Genomic DNA, 21,021 nt, shown 5'->3' with positions numbered 1-21,021 from the left:
TTGTTATATGGTTTGAGTATAGAAATTAAACATGGAATTTCTATAGTTTGAGCTCACCATTCTTGCATGGTATGGTTTCCTAATAATCAAGCATTGCGTAAAAGTGGATTCGGGATATTTGTAGCGCTAAAACACCTCAGAATAGGTTAAGAATGTAATTGGACCTTATGGCGGTTTCAACACCTCTGTATAATAGAAATAATAGGATCGGGAATTTGCATTCTACCGAATAGGAATCCGTCGAATGTTTCGGAAACAGAGTCCGGTAACATTTTTTCGTCAAGTGAAGTTTCGGGACCAGGACGGTATTCTGAATTTTTATGAACTTCAAGTTTTCTTCCTGTAATATTTCACTGATTTGAAGTTAGCGAGGACACGATATTGACGATTAGATGGAATAGAAGATATTATTCTTGTAATTAAAAACGGAAGCAGGAATCGGACGGAATAAGGATATCAACTTTCTCGAACTGGGCTGGATGAAGATTCTAAATCAATAGTACACCTTTCAATTCAAGCTGTATCAATATCGATTTCATCCCTGCAATTCCTTTTGTTTTGCATAAACGACTGAGCCTGCAGATTGCACTGTATATGTAGGCTACGTTACATCCGAATATTCCTGCAGTTCCGCGCAAGACAATGTACATCACGCACTGTCTTTCAAATATTTTGGAGTACACCAAATCGGATAATCCCGGCAATTGAACGTTGATGTGGATTTTCGACAGTACAGAAAGTTATCGCATCCCACAATGATCGACATGCCGTTATAACGGCGAGTAATTACGAGATAATTGCGAAGATAAGCCAATCTGCGTGTGTCTTGTTCCATTGATTATTTTCACAACGTCGAAGACATTAATGTAATCGTATTATTATTGATAGCATTCCCACGAATAAACTACAAAACGCGCTCTTCGATCGCTTTGTTGTGAATACCAACCAGAGCCTGATTTTGCAAAAGCCGTGTATTTTCTTTTCTCCACTCTTTGTTTATAGGTAATACGCGTCTTGGCTATTTGAATTGTGGGTGAAATTCAGTTGAATGGATAAGCTGGCGCAGAGTTGACGCCCTTACGTAATAGGAATAGGGTGCGTACGCTTATGAGATAATTCATGCGCTGACCACTGCGACGGTGACCTTCTTTTGTTACCACAAAACGTGCGTTGGCACCGTAACGCTCCCGGGTGAAATATATTACGCCGATGACGCAGCGGACGTGACGTTACTACAGCCAATAAGTGAGATGGGCTAGGATGGGTGGGGCGTTTCAATCTCCGAGTGGAATTACTACTGTCAGAAAGGTTCGCTGCTTCGGGGATTGGTACAGTACCCAAGCCATCCACGCTCCGAAATGGGATAAGTTATTATATTAGTCAATGAAATCCCCCATCACTCCATGTGTCTGACCTGGAATCAATAATATGGTAAGATATTTACGAATATGACATCAGCGATGCATGTGGATTGATAAGTATTTTTTCTTTACCAGTACACCAATAAGATGCACTCGCCCAAGTGTTGAATGTATACAGAGAAGGAAATTTGCAATGCTATCATTTATAAACTTATCTATAAAGTTATAATAAAGTATATGTACATGAAGCGGTAAGCTGCAATTATTGCGAGCGTCGATGAGCAACTGCGCGCCAAACTAGTAAAGTAACACGTATACAAAAAAAGACAGCGGGCATATTAACCAATTGGTAATAGAGCCAATCAAACAAGCAAACAATATGAGCGCGTCTTGGGAGAGTCACTGCATACTAATGGAGTGACAAAACCGAATCTACAGTAGATGTAAGTTAGATGCCGCCTGTTTCTCGCGACACCGTCAACTCGGCGACACAATTTAATCAGGAAACCCTGTAGCGCAGAATCGAAGAAAGGCGTTTGAGTTGGGTCCAATCACGATATGCCAAAATATGCCATTTTGGTAGCAAATAAATATGACACGCCCGCTGTCTGCACTCCGTCAAGTTTGCCTAATGTCGTCATGGTCAAACGCACTCTTGTAAAGTCGCTCGTGATCACACGTGCATCGTCTGGCGGGGTGCGCCTATCCGGTAGCACTGTGCTAGGTCACCCGAATAGAATAGAATACTCTGTAAACAACTGCGCACCATCTAATCGATTAAAATCAGGATGTTATCGAATTCTGGATCGACTTATTTTTACCACATGTCAAAACTAGTCATACATCATCCTTTTTGTATTTCGTTAGGTGGGGGAGGTGTTATGAGAAGTGATCTGATAACATCAGCCGATGGGGCTCATGTCACTAAATCACACGAGTCGATAACAATGATGTAGCGATACAATATAAAAGTTCACGGTATGGTGCACATCGCACTGCTAACATCTATCCATATCTTTCGTATCGATTAAAATGAGTGCCGGGAATATCAAAACGTTCAATATTCTCCAGTGTCTAATACAGTTGTATGAGTGTTTCTGTCGGGATCATGTGGATGAATCTTCGTTGCTTATAGTGGATTATTTCCCCATGTTATTTTTACGGCGCTGCGCGAAGTTGTTGGTCGACTTTTAGGGGCACTTTACTTATTACTTCCAATTAATTCTCTTTAACTCAAGTCTGGAATGCCTTTCGAGTTGTAGGCGTCATAAAGCGGTAAAAACGTTGATGTTTAGATTAGGGCTGTAACTTTCAAGTTTTACGACTTAAAAAGTAACGGGTTTACATAAATTATACTCTAAAACACCAGGTATTTTTCTGTTAGGATCTCCATCATATCATCGAAAGCGATGGCAAGCTCAGTTTGTACAACTCTGTTGACGTAGCGCGAAAGCCGATTTTGTGACAATGAAAAGACGTCATAGTGCCATAACTACATCGCAGACATAGACTGCAACACGGAATCCAATTATAACAGCCACAGATGAAGCCTACAGTTCAAAGGGGAAAGGGTTCATGTTTCATGTGATCTTCGAAGATTTCATGACGTCTGAAGTCACGTCCTGGGGGGAGAACATGAATCATTGTATTTACCGACAACTCTTAGCGGGGATATAATCGGGATAAATGATATTATTCTCTCTACTGCGCTATTTACTTGGGTTGTTAATACCATTGTGTCGGCGATACTTCAGTGATAACGCATGGAGATCTTCAAAAGCGACATTTTCTTTTCGCTAATCATCAAATATTTGAGCTTTCGTAGAAGCGGTCAATGGGAAGTCCTTGGGAGGAAATGCTCCATAAAGTTGAACCGAAGACTCGAATAGGATGGTGTCCTTGATACGCCTCGTCAAAAGAGTTGGAAATTAAGTCTTTGTATGGTCGTGTTCCTTTCGTTTGTCTGTGTCATTTGTACAAATATATGGGAGTTCGATAGTTCCAGTGGATGATATTTAATTCAGTAACGAGCTTTGCAGCGATTTGAGGGCTGGATTGTGAGAGTCAGAAACTGAAATAATACGTCCTTGGTGCTGGGCTGCCGCTGATGCCGGTTCAAATTAAAGCTACTCGAAAATTAAACTCGAAAACATAAAAGCTTTCCGGAATCATCTCTCGAACTGGGACCAGAAAACATACAGATTGAAACACTGAGGACGAAAATTATGCCCGTGGCATTTGAAACAATGTCATTCTTAGAATGACATTCTTGAACTTATCTACGAAACATCGACCGAAACCTCGTAATCAAGAAAGGAATGAATTACTTTAGCTACAAGATCAGAAAAAGCGAAAATCATGCAATATGATATTGCCGAAATGTCGCCGTTTGTTTCCAGATTGGTTGCAAATACAGGTCTTCCGCTGATATGTAGTATGTACCAATCCACGACAAGCAGCCTTAAGACTGTAAGGACCTAACCCCTAACCCTAATCCCTGGGTGACCTAACAATGACCCCATGCTTACGCATAGAAGCCAACAATCAATAGCGATATCGAACAATGCAGAGGTCACAGGCATGGCGTTGCTGCTAAGCGCTGAACAATGATTTACTTTATGTAGTGACAGCGAATTGTTATAATCGGTTTATGACACGATGAAGTGCTCTGATATGAGTGTAAATAAATGTGTTGTTGAATATATATCATATTATAGTACCACACAGACGGTATTTAATGAGAACAAATCTACTGATAGGAAGTGACAACTATCTTCAACGTTGCGACAACAAAGACAAGGTATTCAACCGTGTGAGATGTCACAGCAATGCGTCTAACGCGTTCAAGATTTGCTTGATGTGCCTAACTTGCACTCTCCCTGCACCCGAAACATACCACACCGTAATAAACGTTGGGATTATCCAGCCAAACACTCATATGCTGGACTAACCCTACGTATCACTATCAAGGCCACAAAGTGAGTTCACAAAAAGTCATCTGCGCCCGGGAGATGATGTCTGCACTGGTTACAAAAAATGTTAATGCTCCAAATCCCTAACGCAGCTTAGCATCAGTCAATTATATGAGGATTAGATCTCCAAAATGAAGAGTGCATCAACAAATACATGCAGAGAGCTTTCCATGGATAATTTATCAGAACGCGCTACTCTTAAAATCGTATGCAAAGACCGTGACGACAAGTATATGATCGGTTTATCTTGCCCGATGAATTTTACGATGTCTACACTTGTTGCATACACTATTTTGCTTGCGAATAATGGTTTGCTAATGCCATCTTTTGTTCAATAGCTCTAGATATGCGCACAGTATCCACCACGGCATATATCAATTGAGTTGTGATTATGGAATCAGTATGTTTCAAACGCACCGTATCACGCGTTTACATGTAGTTTCATTATAGGACACTATGGTTTCATAGTGGGTCAGGTATGATAATATACATGTATCGTGACGTGACATATCCCAGTAAGAATTCCCCTCCAAAACAGTTCTTACTTTCCGAGAACCGTGAAGCTGAAGAGCATAGCACTATTCGTGTTGCGTCAAAGGCTTACGTGATAGTTCCATAAAGTCAGAGGATGTTGCTGATATTGTTGAATATCCTCTGTAATCTCGTAACGCTGCGTCCATATCTATTCGAACGGAAAAGAGTTCAAGGGACCTCCTATGCATGATTCATGACACCTGTCCGTGGACTTCGGTGCGCGAAGTAGGCCTATAGAATTTCAAAGGCAGCTCGATACATCGTATCCATTTTTCTAGTTCAGTGCGCGGCGATGTCACGAAATATAATCTGCACTAATACTTTCCCAATGATCCGTTAAACCGCGGTATCATATACAAACCAAAGACTGTTGGTCACCTCGTCAGTCAGCACTCTCCGTTCAGTCGCATTACAATGCGGTTTTGTTGCTTCCCACGCTGTGGTCTACAACTGGAACGAAACCTACGTTAGCCAATATACGATATTTTCCGGTGTTGCCGGTGTACACTGTACAGGAGGGCATGACGCTTTTAGAAAACTGGTCACAGTCAAATTCCTTGCTTACCACTTGTCAGAATAACACCAACCAGCTGTCACATTACCTGCGGTATTATAGCCGATTGATACACAATACGCATATGCTTAGGATATCTCTAGCGCGAAAGCTTTGTGTTTATGGCGATGTTTCCCTATCCTTACCAATCAGACACCTAACACGAACGAGTCGTTCATTGAAGATTTGTGTGTTATGAAATTCTGGATTCTCATTCGATTTCGAGAGTTTCGAGCCATTACATCTTCATGTGGCTAATGGTGGGTATATTTTAGCTTGGTTAAACCTGATTCGACTTGAACTGAATAAAAATGATTAAATGAATAATGTTCAGTGTTGCACATCGTGTACCCGCAATTGCACAATGCACATGCACAGTGCACATATACCAAGAGTAGCTTTTGTAAGGATTCCAAATCTTTTCAAAACCACTTCGATTACCAATCATCTTCAATGCTACCTCTTACGATATACGACTATCGGTGCAAGGATGGTGGGCTCACATCCGATGCTATTCATCCATATTAGCTGTAGCTACACCGAGAAGTATTTTCAGCGAATTAACGAACCCGCGGCGAAGGAAACAGTGTATTCTGAGTCTGAATGTATTTCAGAGATACATACAAACATGACCGTAACTGCCGCACCCAAACCACCAAATTGGGGGGGGGGGCGAGCTCGAAGGGGGCCCAAAATTGTTTTGTAAATTAGCATGAATTATTGATTTTTTTTAAATTTATGCAACTTAAATTTTACGAGCGATTTAATGTCGCTAAGTATCTAAGTTATTGGGTAGGCAACTCTCCTCCCCTTTCCAGAGAAAAAATAAGCATGATTATACAAATAGGCATTTCTGCGTCGGCCATTACCGCGCCACGACGTACCAAAACATATACAGTTTTAGCCCATTTAACATGCGACTCCGAGAAGTGTGCCAGAACAATCGGTGGGAAGAAAACCTAAGCCGAAAAGGACTGCCCTTATGCTGACCGGAAACTTCGATAGATATAGGCTACATAGGCCTATATATGTTTAATTGTCCAATGTCCATAGGCACCTAAATGGCTGGCGCCGAATGTTCCTGTGCTGGCAATCTGAACCCCACAAGACAGATGCCTACCCGCAAGGAATATTTAATTGCCAGTGAAGAAATACCAATTTGAAATCGATTGTGTCTTTTAGTTTAGTACGTTTGGGCGATTCCAACATATTTTGACATAGCAGACAGGGGGTCACGAAACAACATCACGTAATGAAGTTATTATACCGCCCGAATATGTTTAATTATTATTCACGGGTCCTTCAGTTTCCAAGACACCTCATTTAGCTCTACCGGGAAATCTGATTACGTGAGCAGAGAGGATAAAAAATCGATAGCAACATATATGCAATTCCCGATCAGATTGACCGATTGAATCATGAATTGTTCTTAATTTTCGTGCTACGCACGTTTAGGCGAAGTAACGCGTCTCACTAAGCAGTAGGGATGGTGTGAACGTGAGGTTCACGTTCGCGTTCTGTGTGTGAACCTCGCAAATTTAGAGGTTCGCGTTCACAACAGAACCTTGGTAGGTTCTGCACTGTGAACCTTTTTGGTAAATTGCAATTTTCACTTCAGTATAAGATCTGTGGTTCAAATTTATTGCATTTCAACTGCGGGCCACTCTATGCATGGCGCTGGCAGCATAAAAAATTAACACTAAACGAGCATGCACCTTGACAATTTTAAAAGTGTTACTTGCTTTGTTACAAAAATGTTCTCGAAATATCCAGCTTTCCGTTCGTGAATATTTAGTGACTCTCTGACTCTGTGAGATTGACCCGCAATCACACAACATCACGAGCGAAATACGTAGTCAGCGAATGATGCTTATTCAACCAATCAAATACATTGATATCGTTTTCTGATGTAAAAAATCTAGCAGGTGTACGGGGTCAATCTTGACTTCATATCTTTACTGTCTCATTAAAACCAAATCCGTGCGATTAAGGTGTTGGCTACTGCTGTATAACTTGTTGTTGTTTGTGGTATCGGTAGCTAGTATAGAAACCCGTTTTACACTCTGCTCAATATCAATGTCGCAATACTCAGACTCCGAATACATTGTCCGGTCTGACCAAGACCGTTAAGGCCTAAGCTTATATTCCCTGTTGGCAAAGCGACGGAATCTATTGATTTCATTGGATTATTATATTCTTTGACTACCGCGGTTGATACATTCAGCGACGTTTGAAACGCCAATATGTATTTCAGCATTGTGGCATTATGTGGCCCGTGTCGTCGCTAGGTATCGTGTACCTGTACATTAATATAAGCTATCGCTTCATTGAAAGATAGGGTTGGAATTAGCAATATGACGTCACGTGACGTCATGAGGTTCGCGTTCACACAGAACCTTTCAAAAAGGTTCGCGTTCACACGAACCTGAACCTTTCAGAGGTTCACACCATCCCTACTAAGCAGTACAATAAATGTCGGTGATAAGTCGCGGCAAACACGACTAGCATGATGGGGGGTGTGGGGGGGCGAAGCCCCTAAGAAGTTGAGTTTATCACCCTATGGGGGGCCCAAGACCAACGTTTTTTTGGGGGGGTGGCTGACGAACTGTTGTTACGGTTACGGTCCTGCCTACAGGTGAAGTATTTTTGGTCAAATAGGCCTACGGCGCAAAGCAATATTGATTTGTTTGGAAAATACAAGATGACAATAGACGTGGATTTGCGATAATTCAATGGGCAAATAACGTTCAAGGCGTACGTGATGATGGTACAGTGGTTCTCAGTCAGTGTGCCGATTGTACTGCTCAGGGGTGCCACGAGAAAATGCGGTAATCATGGTCGATCTATAGCAAAAATTAATCCACATTTCTAGTTGTGGCATAATTGGTGGTTCTATTTTATTTTTACCCTCCAAAGACATGCATTACAATGTACAATGCGATACAAAATGAACAGGTATATAGGGGGATGTCGAAGCGACCAAATACGTTCGCTCAATCTGGCACCCCTCAGCCTAATGTCGTCTTCCTCCGGGCTCGTTATTGCAAGACGCCGTGAACACAGCGACGTGAGGGAAAATGTCAGCTAAACCCCCGACGCTACTGAACTTGCTATCCCCAACAGCTTAACCGGGGCCCCCACCGTCAATGAAGATGGTGGTAGTAGCATTTCGGAATGTCATTGCTTAACAAACGGTCATCACTCGGGTAATTGGGCCGTGATGTTAAGGTATGGCCGATTATGCTGACATTATTTCTAATCAACCTCATCAGAACAGGTGAATGAACAGTGACATGACCCGGCTTGGTGACCTGTATTCGTTACTTTTCTGAGTCATAATTTTGCCAAAACAATGGTCTATCTATGGCATCTATGGTAATTTCACACCAGACCGATGTTGATTGTTATGACTCCTGAGATGACAACTTATAGCACGGCCCATTTTTGCTCCCGATGTTTTGTAAGACACCGCTAATGCAGATTCGGTGACGAGGAGGAGCCCAGATAATCCTCCAAAACTTAGGACGGGATTCTGAAGTCGACCTTGTTATTCGGACTCGAACCCGCGACGCATTTGTGTTGCAGTGTTGCAAACGTACCACTACGGTACTCGCCACCCAACGTACTCGAAGTGCTATAGGGTGAGGTGAACTATTTTCCCTTTGGGAGGGTGCCGCAAGGTGGAACAGGTTGAGAACGACTGTGTTGGTAGAACGCGTCGATTTTCAATCTGTGACAACTACGATTTCGACAAATTCGAGTAGTAACAAGACCGATTTGTGCAAAAGTAGAAGAATTATTATCACTGTCGCATCATAACTTGTTTCACCTGCCCTATTATCGGATATGACTCGGGTATATACGAACTTGAGAGCATTCAAACGATATCATCTGCAATCTATACTCTCAACCTACTAGTAGCCTGGCTCGCGGTAAGTATATACAACATGTCGTTACACTAACATTAATGGAATTATGCATGTAGGCATTGCGGCAATATGTGATTTGCGTGCGAATATGATTTGTTAACTGTTGATATAATTACTTTCGTTACAACCACTTTACCGAGATAACTGCAAAGTTCTTTCGGTGAAATTCATTGTCGTCATCCCGCGGGTATACCGCGATCACTCTCAGAAATTTGCGGGGATTACGCTACTTAGGTTCCGCCGAACTGCAAGCTAAATAGTATGGTTGAGAATTTAATAACCGTACTAAAATCCAAAACCTTAAACTTGAATAATGAGTCGGATTATATTCCAAGCTGATCTGTGTGTGCAAATTATCAATAATTAAATTTGAAGATCGAAGGGTTCTCAATGACATGCTAAATTATCCTCATTACTAAGTTCTTCAATCTGCCTTTTGTTCTCCTATGGCGATAATCCGGTGTTGTACAACAGCTCGTTTCTCCTGTGAATGGTAAATAACAAAACTCGGAGATAAAACCATGTATGTAACCATAAAATCTCACCGATACCTTGAGTCAACTTTCGTCTGCCTCAGCCAAAAAGGCGACATGAACCGCAGACCGCACTGATTGAACAGTATAGTGATCACACCTGGAAATTTCATATCTGGGATGACATTATAGCTGAAATCCCAATGTTACCCGTGAATGAACACCTTGGAACATATTGTGTGAAGTTTTGATTACACACACACACTCATTGTGCAGGCATTGTTATAGGTTAATATGTCTTCAGATGAATGTACAACACTGTACAGTTAGTTGTACACAGCACAAATGTCGACCATCTAATCCTGTAACTACTAACACGTGCGATCGAGGCATAGTGGAGCCGACGCTTGAGAAGTTTCGTTGTGGTGTAATATACTTCATATGATAAAATTATATCTCTTGCTCCGACATTTCACGCATTAAACAGGGTTTAGCAACGTATTAAGAATAAACCCACAAGCTCTTTAACCAGTATATGTTTGCGGTACAGCGTCAGATTAGATATGTCGCGTCTATTATTAGAATCACACTGCAACCGGTGTCGATGCAATTGATCCCATGTGACCGAGGTGATGAAAATTACTACTTTGGGAAGTGTTTGCCTGTTCATCTCCAATACACCAATTAGTCTTGGTAAATATTTGGACTAGGTCTCTGCGTGTCGCATTGGAAGTATCCTGGGTAGCACCGACTCGCATACATGCGTCTTTCACGCCCCTTCCGCGGAAATCAACCTTATAATTGTTCTGTTAACTATTTCCGGGTCATTGTATTGTGACCCGACTGCGAGTCATGATAACGAGTTTAGAGAACGATTTTAACGCGATTGCGAGGCGATTTTATCGCCAGTGGCTCTTATCATCAATATCTCACACGGTAGTCGCGTTGCTTTATGAATAATAAACCTATATGTATACGCTTCTTGATAGACGTTTGCCGAAAGAGAAAAAAGCGTTGCGTCATGCCCGTAGTTTTGTCGCTCGTATAGATCGACTGCGGGCAGATCGCTATCATTTGTACGACAGACGTCTCGAGAGAAACTGCCGACTACACCATGGATTGCTGGATGCGGTCTGTTTTTGTTGTCGTGTTCATATCTACCCCTCTCGCGATCGCCAATACGTTCGGGCCATTCGGAGGTATCGACGCGTCGCCGTTTGCCAGGAATCACGTATGCCAACCAATACCGCAAAGCTTAAAACTCTGCCGCGGCATGGAATATCATCAAATGCGACTGCCCAACCTTTTGGGACACGAAACGATGGAAGAAATCCATCAACAGGCTCGAAGTTGGGTGCCGTTGTTGCATAAAAAGTGCCACCAGGACTTACAGCTGCTTCTTTGCTCGCTCTTTACGCCCGTATGCGTGGAAAATTCTCCTGTGCCTATCTACCCTTGCCGGTCGCTTTGTGAAGGTGTCAAATCAACATGTGAGCCTGCTATGGAAAAAGTTGGTTATCCATGGCCAAGTATGCTGGACTGCAGTACATTCCCGCAGAACGACATGTGTGTCGCGCCGCAGTGCAAGTCCAACTGTTCTGCGCCCGCTACAGGTAAGCTTGATGTTTTCTGTTCTTTTCAACTTGTAGATTTTAAAGCATCACAATATTCAGCTATCTTCGATCGTATTGTATTCTTAGAATTCTAAAACTTGTATGTAAAACATAATTAGGCGTTTGTGTCTCGACTTGGTAATCTTAATTTTTTGAGTGCTATCTTCTTTTCTGCGCGCTAGAACTGTTAAAGATATGCGACAATGATAGTGTACACCGTTTCTGAGGTTAAGACTGACTCACTAATGGCGTTTGGGTTAATTGCTCGGTAGACTGACACTCGGAATGCTGTTGTCTTCTTATAAGTTATAAATCATTTCGTTTATCTCCAGGATCGTTACTTTCGACTCGTAGAATATGTTACGACATATTGAGTATAACAGATCAGTTTCCAGATAACCGCTAGATATTTCCTGTGACGCAGTTGCTTTACGAGTCGTGATGAATTTTTGGTGACCTTGGTTTTCAAATTGTGCGTTAGTTTTGCTACAAGATGTCCTTTTTCTTACTCCTGATTTATTTGTCTGATAATATAGGTACCGTAGAGATCACGAACCACAGTACCGACCATAACATTGCAGACAATACAAGTACGGTTAAAAATGAAATTTGTGTCATGATGTGTCTGATCCATTCTGTCGTCTTTGTGATTTCTTTCTCGGTGTGAAATTCGCATGGTTTTGTGAAACAAAGCATGAAATTGTGTTATGACAATGCATGATTACGTAAAGGCGTCATCCTATTCATCACATACCTTCAGTGAGTTTTGAATTTTGCATTCACGTGTCTGGTAAACAGGAATATATTTACTACTATATGATTTAATCCAATTTTTGCACGTGGCAGAAAATTCTCGAAAAGTTCCCGTTCAATTTATCGTGTCTTTGTGCTTTGTCAATATCAGCCGGTGATTGGTTTGATGGCAATCTGACAACGATAATGATTTCTATTCGCGTCTGTTCTCGGAATATAAATCTAAGAATAAAGTGGGATGCCAAGAAAACTGCTTAGACATTTCATGAAGCATGCTGCACAGTGCACACTCATCGAAATTAGAAATAAAAATGGCATTGTTAATTTGATCAAGAAATTGAGTAAGCAAGCAATTATCAATTTCGCGCATTTGTTCCATTGCTGTATTGCGATGCATGCCTCACGGTTCATTCTGAGACTATTTTGAATTCTTTTGTTTTGATAGTTTGTAATAAACAATTGTTGTGTCTACCCAGATACGACCGCAGTATGTCCACCATGTGGCCATCAGCTGGACCCCGAAGCTATTCTGGATTTGTTTTGCGGAGTTGAATTCGGTAAGAAGCGTTCTGTTTTAGCTTATTTTCGCTTTAGGTAACAGGAAACTACTCTGAATCCAAGGGATGTACCCGTAAATCCGATTTTGAATGGCGCCACACTACACGTTCGGAATAATTGGTACAGAGCGACCAAGTTCATTAAAACTCCGTTACAAAACATGCGGTTGAGTGTAATCAAACCTAATTTTGTTGTAATTAATCAGACTTCACCACTCTTAAGCGTCATCTTGCATACAAACAAAATATTTTTTAAATACCGGTCTGGTGATTTATCTATATTTGGTGTCAGCATGTAATTCGGGGTTTACCTCCAAATGAAAGTAACGCATCGAAATACATACGAATATTCTTTGAAAGGCATACCCTCTGAAAGGCCTCTGTCATAGCAGGCGATGATTGCCGCGTATGCGGATTGCCGATACATGAAAAATATGTGACCATTATCATTCCTAGACGTACGATAATCTAAAAATTGCTGAATTATCTCTCACTTATATCCCACTATATATGGCGGTCAGCAGTATAGACCAACGACCTCGCGAATGTAATATCTTCCGATACACAGATTTTTGTGGTATTAGTTATACCGAGAAAGCCATATGTGCCAAAGACCTTATATGTATCGGGACTCGCTCAATGTAAGTCTAATTCCTGCTGCATGAGGTTATTACTATCCGTCATAGACGCCGTCGTCTTATTGCATTCCAAGAATATTATCGTATTATTATATATAACAGTGTAATGGGTATCTGGGGAAATCTCTATTCACGAACAAATCACATAGTACAGGCTTGAGCAATGATTCCAATGCTGTGTTCCACGCCACAGTAGACCGCATAAGGTTCCCGGTGTGCCGCGAAGTTTTTTTTTTAAAGAACGATATAGCAAGGAAAGGATTTACGTAACGACCCGACCCGTTTTTAAACCGTATTTTACACACACAAAACGGATGAGTTTTGGCTGTCGGTTTCCAAATTATTTTACTTCATGATCGGTACAAAAGCAACTAGAATTATGTGACTTATATTATGTGACTTATATCAATACTATAAGCGAGAAAGAGACTGCTTCGAATTAAAAACGAAATGCAGGTATGTTTGACAAAAATGCAACCTCGTTTCAGTAGTATAATGTCCCTATACCCAAGCACATCCTTCGCATTAACCAGGAAAAAATTTTCAGAGCAAATTGTCTTCTTTTAAAAGTATGCGGCGAGCGTTTTATAATTTTTATAGTGTGCTACAAGCTGAAAAAGTTTGGGAACGACTGGGCTAGAGGCTACTCATCACAAATACACATTTTCACAGTATAAAAACAGACTACGACGGATTACGCATAACAATCTGTCGTGTGCTTTGCATAAGCACAGATGTATAAGCTCTCGGCGTGTGGCATCACTGCTAGCCGTGACATGTCAATATACAACGAAAACACGACAGCGTGACTGATCGAGTAATCACCACCTGCGCGTCTACCGACCAGACATCGCACTATTAGCAACTCCGAACTAACATCCAACAACGTGATCATTGATATGTGTCGAACGTCATGACCCTAGTTCAACCCTAACCACTGACACAGGGTGAAATCAGGGAAAGTATAATAATTAGGTGCTTGTTTTCTATACTGGAGGCTGATAAATACCAGTTATCATGGGCAAATCCCCAGCTTAGGATCATCCTGTATCCGAATTACATTCACTCGCACTTCCTGAATGACAACGCTGTGGTAGCATTCTTAAAATCCTTCTGTTTACCCCACCTTTGGGTGTAACGGGATGTAGTACTTTGGTATTGTGCGCGCGTGCCGAAACTATAGTATTCCCTCGCCCGTTGAGAATGAAAATTGAGAACATTCGCGTTACATGCTGAATTGAATTTCGCGGGAAATGTAAGATTCGAGGCCAGGTCTGCGCTCAATTTCAAGTATTTGTAAACAAACTACTCCCGACTGGTTTTATGTTAGTAAACGTCCTTACAAGCATCTGGATGAAGTTACAATGGGTGTTGTATTATCTTCTATAAAACGTGCATCCTGGCTATAATTTTAACTTTTCTAAGTCATTCGGATAGGTGCCTGTTGCAGTCTCATTTCGTAACAGCTGTGTATTTTACCACCATTAACTCGTTATCGCTTGAACGTGGAAACTTTACTTTACGTACCCAAGTACATATTAATGACGCCACACGTCATACGTAAACGGATTGACGCGATAGCTGCGCCAAGGGTATTGGCATACGGATATTCGTGCTAACGTACCATCAGTGAAACGTCATTTATCTATTGTACATACATTAATCGTACTATCGAGTGAAACATTTATTGCTATCGCAAAGTTGAATGCTTCTAAGTAAACCACGTTTTTCGATCTGTCATATGTAATTAAAATCGAAATGACAGTATTTGTCCTGGATAAATATTAGTGTAGCCGTTATGTTAACGGAGGGCAGTTAAAACGGCTAGAATTTAATAGGAGTTGTACTGAGTGAGCAGGATCATGCCGGATTGAATCGCAAGTTATGCACGATGAGTCGCAATACAATTAATTCCTAACCGTGGTTTTCATGACACTTGGCAAATTTTGTCCGTGGTCTTTGCGTTGCGATGGCGATGCGATACCATGATATCAGTTAATCTCCTCGTTATGGGTCACCAATAGCGTTTATTGCCACTGTATTCCGCTTAATCCCCATAAACTTATTGTTTTCGTGTTGGGTTAGAAGGGTCCGCATTGACAAATCACTGACTGACATGATCGATTGAATGATTGATCAACAATCCCCAAAATACGGATTCGAATGAGTCGATTAAACGTTGGTTAAAGGCTTCTATTACCATGAGACTACGCGTATTGATGATGTCTTTTCTCCCCGCTATCAGCGAATAACAGCATTCTTGAGCATTTTAACCTTGACGATTATCATCACAATTTCTCACCTGGCGTACATCCCCTGTTTATCTTAGCTAAACACACGAGTATATTTTCTTCCGCTAACAGGGTATCAGGTATCATCGGATCGACAATTGACCGTATCAAAATATGATATTTCCGACTAGCTGGTACTGACACTCAGTATTTTGCCATCTGGCAACCTTAAACGTGGAACTGTATACGTCGGGGTCAATGTTCTGATGGTTAATATTTGTTGGGGACATCATATCGGCGAACTTGGTGTTTATAGTCAAAACAACTTACAACAGGGCTACTGTAAAATGTATACCGGGTCTTTGGTTTCGACGAAACTGATCCGATTTGGTTTATGTAATGCGCGCTTCTGGTTGTCCAATATGCAATCAGCGTGATTATGTGGATACGCTCGATGTATTTGAACCAGAATTAAACTGCAGCGTAACTCAGCATAGGGAAATGTGTTGATTTGTTTGTCAGTTGACTCGTCACGTTCGTATGAGCTATGTGACGGTGGTCGTATGATATACGAGCTAATTGGATTGGTATAGCTTTATGGTCAGCTGTAGAGATTCGTCGATTATGTAGCTTATATATACGTCTGATTACAAGCATATCCGGCAATTTGCAACGTGTACGTGTTTAAATTCATGAAACCCACGGATTTGTAACGATCCCCGGTCATGTAGAATGAATAAAAGTGCATATCGAGAATATTCAGCACCTATTCCTTGCTTCTAATATGTAGATCGAGTATGTTTCTTGAAAATTCATGTTGACACCTTCGAAAACTGTCGTGTGACCTTGGTAACCAATCAAATACATTTGCACTCCACAATGCGTTTATGGACATTCGAGATCACGGGTAAATGTGACGATTTGATAATGTTCACCGTGATATTTGATCAGCGATTGCAACTGTGGTCGGTTCAATGCAAATGCGGTATGTGTAAAATATCAGAAGACCAATTTACTCGGATTAAATTACGTACACGCCTTAACATAATCGTATACGCCGATCTTATGTGTTATTTGGTCTACAGTAAATGCATCGCAAACACTGTTAACAACACTTTGGGTTAAATGATTATCTCGACAGTAGCGCCTCTGCATATACTCTCAAGTGTGCTGTCACCTCCCGTGACGGGTTTGGGTTCCTTTCTTATGTTACATGGTTCGTCCGTAGGAAAAAGTGACGGACCGTAGAGGCAGGAATGCTCGATATTCAGGCGAGGCGAGGTATCGCGACACGGCCAATTGGCATTGGCATATTAGCTGGAGTGCAGCCGAGTCCCAAGCCAACTTTTGTTTGCCACGGAATGCGGCCAAAGCGCAACCGTGATAGACTTGTCCGGGTGTGGTACGGTTGCGTGCGATAATGACAGCTATACCCTGGCTCTCCTGTGTAACAGGCACGATGAGTTGATACAGCTTCCCTATAATGCGTCAATCATTTTGCACGGAGTTAAACAAATCTGAAAAACAAAACGCTTAAGGTCGATGGTTTAAGAACGCCAGACACGCGATACGCGGGATATGTTGTTTTGAACTGGTAAACGTACAATCGTACATGCGGTAAGTTTGCAATATTGGCGTGACTTGGGATCACTTTCTCAGTTTACAGGAGTAGTGACCCTTATCCACGTGCGACATTGGAACTTCACTACTGTTTTTTACGTACCACATGGCGAAGCAGAGAATTCCGTTCGTGCCGTGATACTGTATTAGATTTTTAATCAATTAGAATATGTTTCCAAATAATTATTCAGAGGTGGTAAAAGTATCGTTAAGAGATATTCGATACCACATCTACGGTCGTACACCGGTACTATGGTGTTACGATATTAGGATGTAGCAATATATTATGTCATGTTCTTCAGAGCGCCCATCGGATACTATATTCAAGCAGTCTGGCAAAGGCTGTGTTTACTGATTAAAATGATTGGCTGGAAAGATGAACAATGGTTGAACACATCTTCCTTTAGAAACGCAATCGAAATTTTCATATTCGTGCACCGCGGAGTGTGCACTCGTTCAATGCATGGGCGTGATCTATGGCCATTTGCGGTGCGCAGTGCACGTAAGCGCTCGTCTATTGAATATCTCGCCACAACCCTCGTTCGATATTAAAACAGGTCTTACGTGACAGCCCTTGCGCCCCTATTACGCACCTAGTAAAATTCTGTGTAATAGATGTCTCCTATCTCTCATAATATGGAAATTCTGGCAAACAAAACGAAGTATCTTCGCTGGAATCTATCGAGTTCCGGGTTATGATGTTTCCATGTAAGACGACGCGGAATGTCATACTCGCCATCGTCGCAATCGCTACGACAATCGCTCGTAACAGTATCGAAAAACCGTACGATAACATCTCGAAAATATCTTGATTCTCAGCGCTCAAAGTCAAAATACGAAGAACGAAAACGTCCAGGAAAGATTTGAAAATAACGGCCAGCAAGCGGAAGAGAGTCATCTACAAGCAAGGCTCATTGAGGAAAAAAGACTTGCGCCGGCTTCATATGCTCATCCGGCAGGGTAAGTCCTGCTCCTGCCCGGCTCTGGAGTCGGACGGGGAAAGCGGAAAAAAGAAAAAGAAGAGGAAGAAGGATTTCTATTTAGTAATGGGTGGAAAAGTCGGACAGAAAGTTTTTGTTTCTGCGATTTTCCGATGGCCGAAACGAAACAAGGTGCTGCGCAGATTGAGTAAAAAATTCAACGAGAAGTCGTGCAAGTAAACCGCGCTGCAGGGGGTGTAATACTCCGGATTACACAAACACTACCGCCAGCGGGAAGTTCAGTCTCACGCATAACAAGCGATTCGTCGCGGGGTACCGCGGACCAAAGACACCGCATTGCGGTTGCTGATGTACTGTTGCTGTAATCGTGTGACGATCGGCGAAGATGCACGCGGCATTGTCGTGTCGCGCTATCGCCGTGACGCATACCCGGGCTATTTGATTACGATCGTGTAACACGGAATCCGTTAACCTCGGTGTCGGAGAATGTAAATGGTACGTTGCGAACGCGGCGCCGCGATACTCAGTGCCCGAGAATTGCCGGCTTGGGTTTCGGTGTGCGCTATCAAATGAGGAGGGTGTAACTACCTCGGCTATTAGTAATGCGACCTGTCACATTCTCAATCTTTATGTGACACATTGACCTCAAGTGTGTATATTGTACATGTTTCTCGGCGTACCAAAACCAGATGAGGAATCCTGCATATTCTGTGCTGTCATATTTTGCATTGTAGAAGTTTAATGTAGTGTGGTTGCGACGTCACTTTATTGTGCAACATATTTTGTCATGGTACAAGTATTACACAATCCCGAAACGATAAATATACGTAAATTAAAACAAACCATGACTCTCGCTGTATCGCGAAACGGTTAGATTAACAGAATCCGAGCCAAGCTGTTTATAATTCCGATTTTTTCATTTACATTTGTGTCTTCCTTCCGTGTTCAGTTTTCGTGGACTTGGGTCATCCGCAATTTATGCACGCTACGCATATAGTTTTCTGATCCTATTAGATATATTTGACAATATTGACATACTTTTGCACAAAGCTGTTCCGCAGCGTGCTACAGCTTGCGACACCGATATTTCATCCACAGCAATTAGAGCGTAATTATGTAACAATGTGGATTTTACAGTAACAGAAACCACGATAATAACGGTGTGGACGAAATTGTAACATGGCTGTCCAGTGTCCACTAATGCCGTAGTTTTGCACAGGCATGTTATCAATTTTTGACAATATGTTATATACTTAACCATTATAAACGCTTTGATATTTTCCGTTGATATCTTCATATTTGTACAGATGATTAGCCCCAGGCAAGCTGTACGAAGCGACAATTCCCATCGGTATAGTCCGGCGAATACCTCGGTGCGAGATAGGATGCGTTTAACGATTTAATTCGATATTTTCGTGTAATCATGTCTAATTTAACTATACCTGTCTTATTATCATCGTTTCATGTTTGTGGGCGATTTCGGATTGAAATCTCGGCCCTTTTTTTACTTTCATAGCACTTACATAAAATGTATCTCAACTATTTCTGGCTGTGTATTTGTTGTCGTAACGGTGGATACGAGCCTTGAAATCGCTTGTGCAATCGAAGCGATCTGACAAGTATATCAATTAAATTACGGATAAGCGAAGGGTTTAATAAAGTGCTTTTGTTTTCCTCTCTATCATTAGTCACACTGTAAAAAATAAAAACCTCGATTTACCTCGAAATGTTTGGAAGCACGGTAGCCAGAGATTTCGTGGTAATCTAACATTACCGTTAGTGAATGCAAATTCAACTTACACTCGTCCGGTAATCTCACTTTACACACCAGACTGTAATGTTACAGTCCCCTCCGGGTATATCCAATCTACATGTTCTCCTGTACATTTGAGACCGAGACCGCCTACCTACCTACCTAGCCTACATGCTGTCCCTGTAAATCAGGATACATACCAGCTTGTAAATTCACGTACATCCATACCTATCGCAAAGCAACCCGATGCTAAAACATCGCAAAATTTTCTTCACACTCCCAAAACGACATTGGAACAAACTGTATATTCATTCGTGATATCACGATGAAGTGGTAATCGATGGAAAAGTATTGCTGCTGGTGGTCTAATTCTTCTTTAGGACACATGCAGTAAAAGTAACACGAGTGGTCGCAAGAAAAGGTGAATTAATTCCACCACCGGCGAAACTTCCAATTGTTTCTTTTTCTCTTCCTCATTCCTTCTGTGTAACTAGTATCTTGCAGTTCCACTAAAAAGAATTCATGAGTAAGTCGCTATATAAAGCAAATTTCCTAACCTAGACATGACATTATAAAGACTACTAAGACAAATAGGCTAACGAAAATATAGGGTAACATGTTTTGAAGTACCGGTACTGGTACATTGTGTGATGAAGGCTCCGCCTTGTACATGATATAGCAGAGATTCATGACTTACTTTATCTAATGTATTGAAGCAAAAGGTTCCTCACCAATTCCACTCTGGATATGAGGTGGCATGTGTGCCAAACAAATCGAGCAGTGGATGAAAACATCTCTATGCTATGACCCGAAAATGACATAAACAAGCCAACAGTTTTAACTCCTCCGCGGCGGAGTATGTGGTGTCACAGGTCACTATATAAGTCGACTAGTATTCCAAAATAGAACAGAGAATGCGGAGAATGAAATATTTCAATCATGAAATCAAAGTGGTGTGCACATTGCACAGTCGTAGATATTCACGGTAACAAATACTATGTAGTACTGTACCTTTTACGATGCGTAGCCCATTCAGCGTTCCTAGGAATCTTCCACGATCGTGTCCACTTCCTTCAAGCACAACAAGCTTCGC

The 21,021-nt window shown here is 41.6% G+C and overlaps 1 protein-coding gene and 1 long non-coding RNA gene across 3 annotated transcripts; both read left to right on the top strand.

The window, feature by feature from the left end:
• The first annotated feature begins 20 nt into the window (after nucleotides 1–20).
• Nucleotides 21–924, top strand: LOC145446740 (uncharacterized). Its single transcript, XR_013917338.1, has 2 exons — nucleotides 21–305; nucleotides 679–924. It is a non-coding gene; the product is annotated as an uncharacterized LOC145446740 (long non-coding RNA).
• Nucleotides 925–10,828: 9,904 nt separating this feature from the next.
• LOC145447348 (secreted frizzled-related protein 1-like) lies at nucleotides 10,829–19,854 on the top strand. 2 transcript variants are annotated; one of them, XM_080325767.1, is made up of 4 exons: nucleotides 10,829–11,435; nucleotides 11,972–12,025; nucleotides 12,665–12,745; nucleotides 18,054–19,854. In XM_080325767.1, exons 1-4 carry the CDS (start codon nucleotides 10,937–10,939, stop codon nucleotides 18,392–18,394), a joined length of 975 nt encoding a protein of 324 aa, XP_080181893.1. In that variant the 5' UTR covers nucleotides 10,829–10,936; the 3' UTR covers nucleotides 18,395–19,854. The 2 variants fall into 2 exon arrangements, with proteins under 2 accessions (XP_080181893.1, XP_080181894.1); XM_080325768.1 differs by lacking the exon at nucleotides 11,972–12,025 and having other exon boundaries at nucleotides 10,868–11,435.
• Nucleotides 19,855–21,021: the final 1,167 nt, after the last annotated feature.

The sequence above is a fragment of the Botryllus schlosseri genome, chromosome 9, assembly GCF_051294905.1.
Source record: "Botryllus schlosseri isolate E-star chromosome 9, Bs_hap1, whole genome shotgun sequence".
NCBI classification, from domain to species: Eukaryota; Metazoa; Chordata; class Ascidiacea; order Stolidobranchia; family Styelidae; genus Botryllus; species Botryllus schlosseri.
This window is presented reverse-complemented; position numbering and strand designations above follow the sequence as displayed.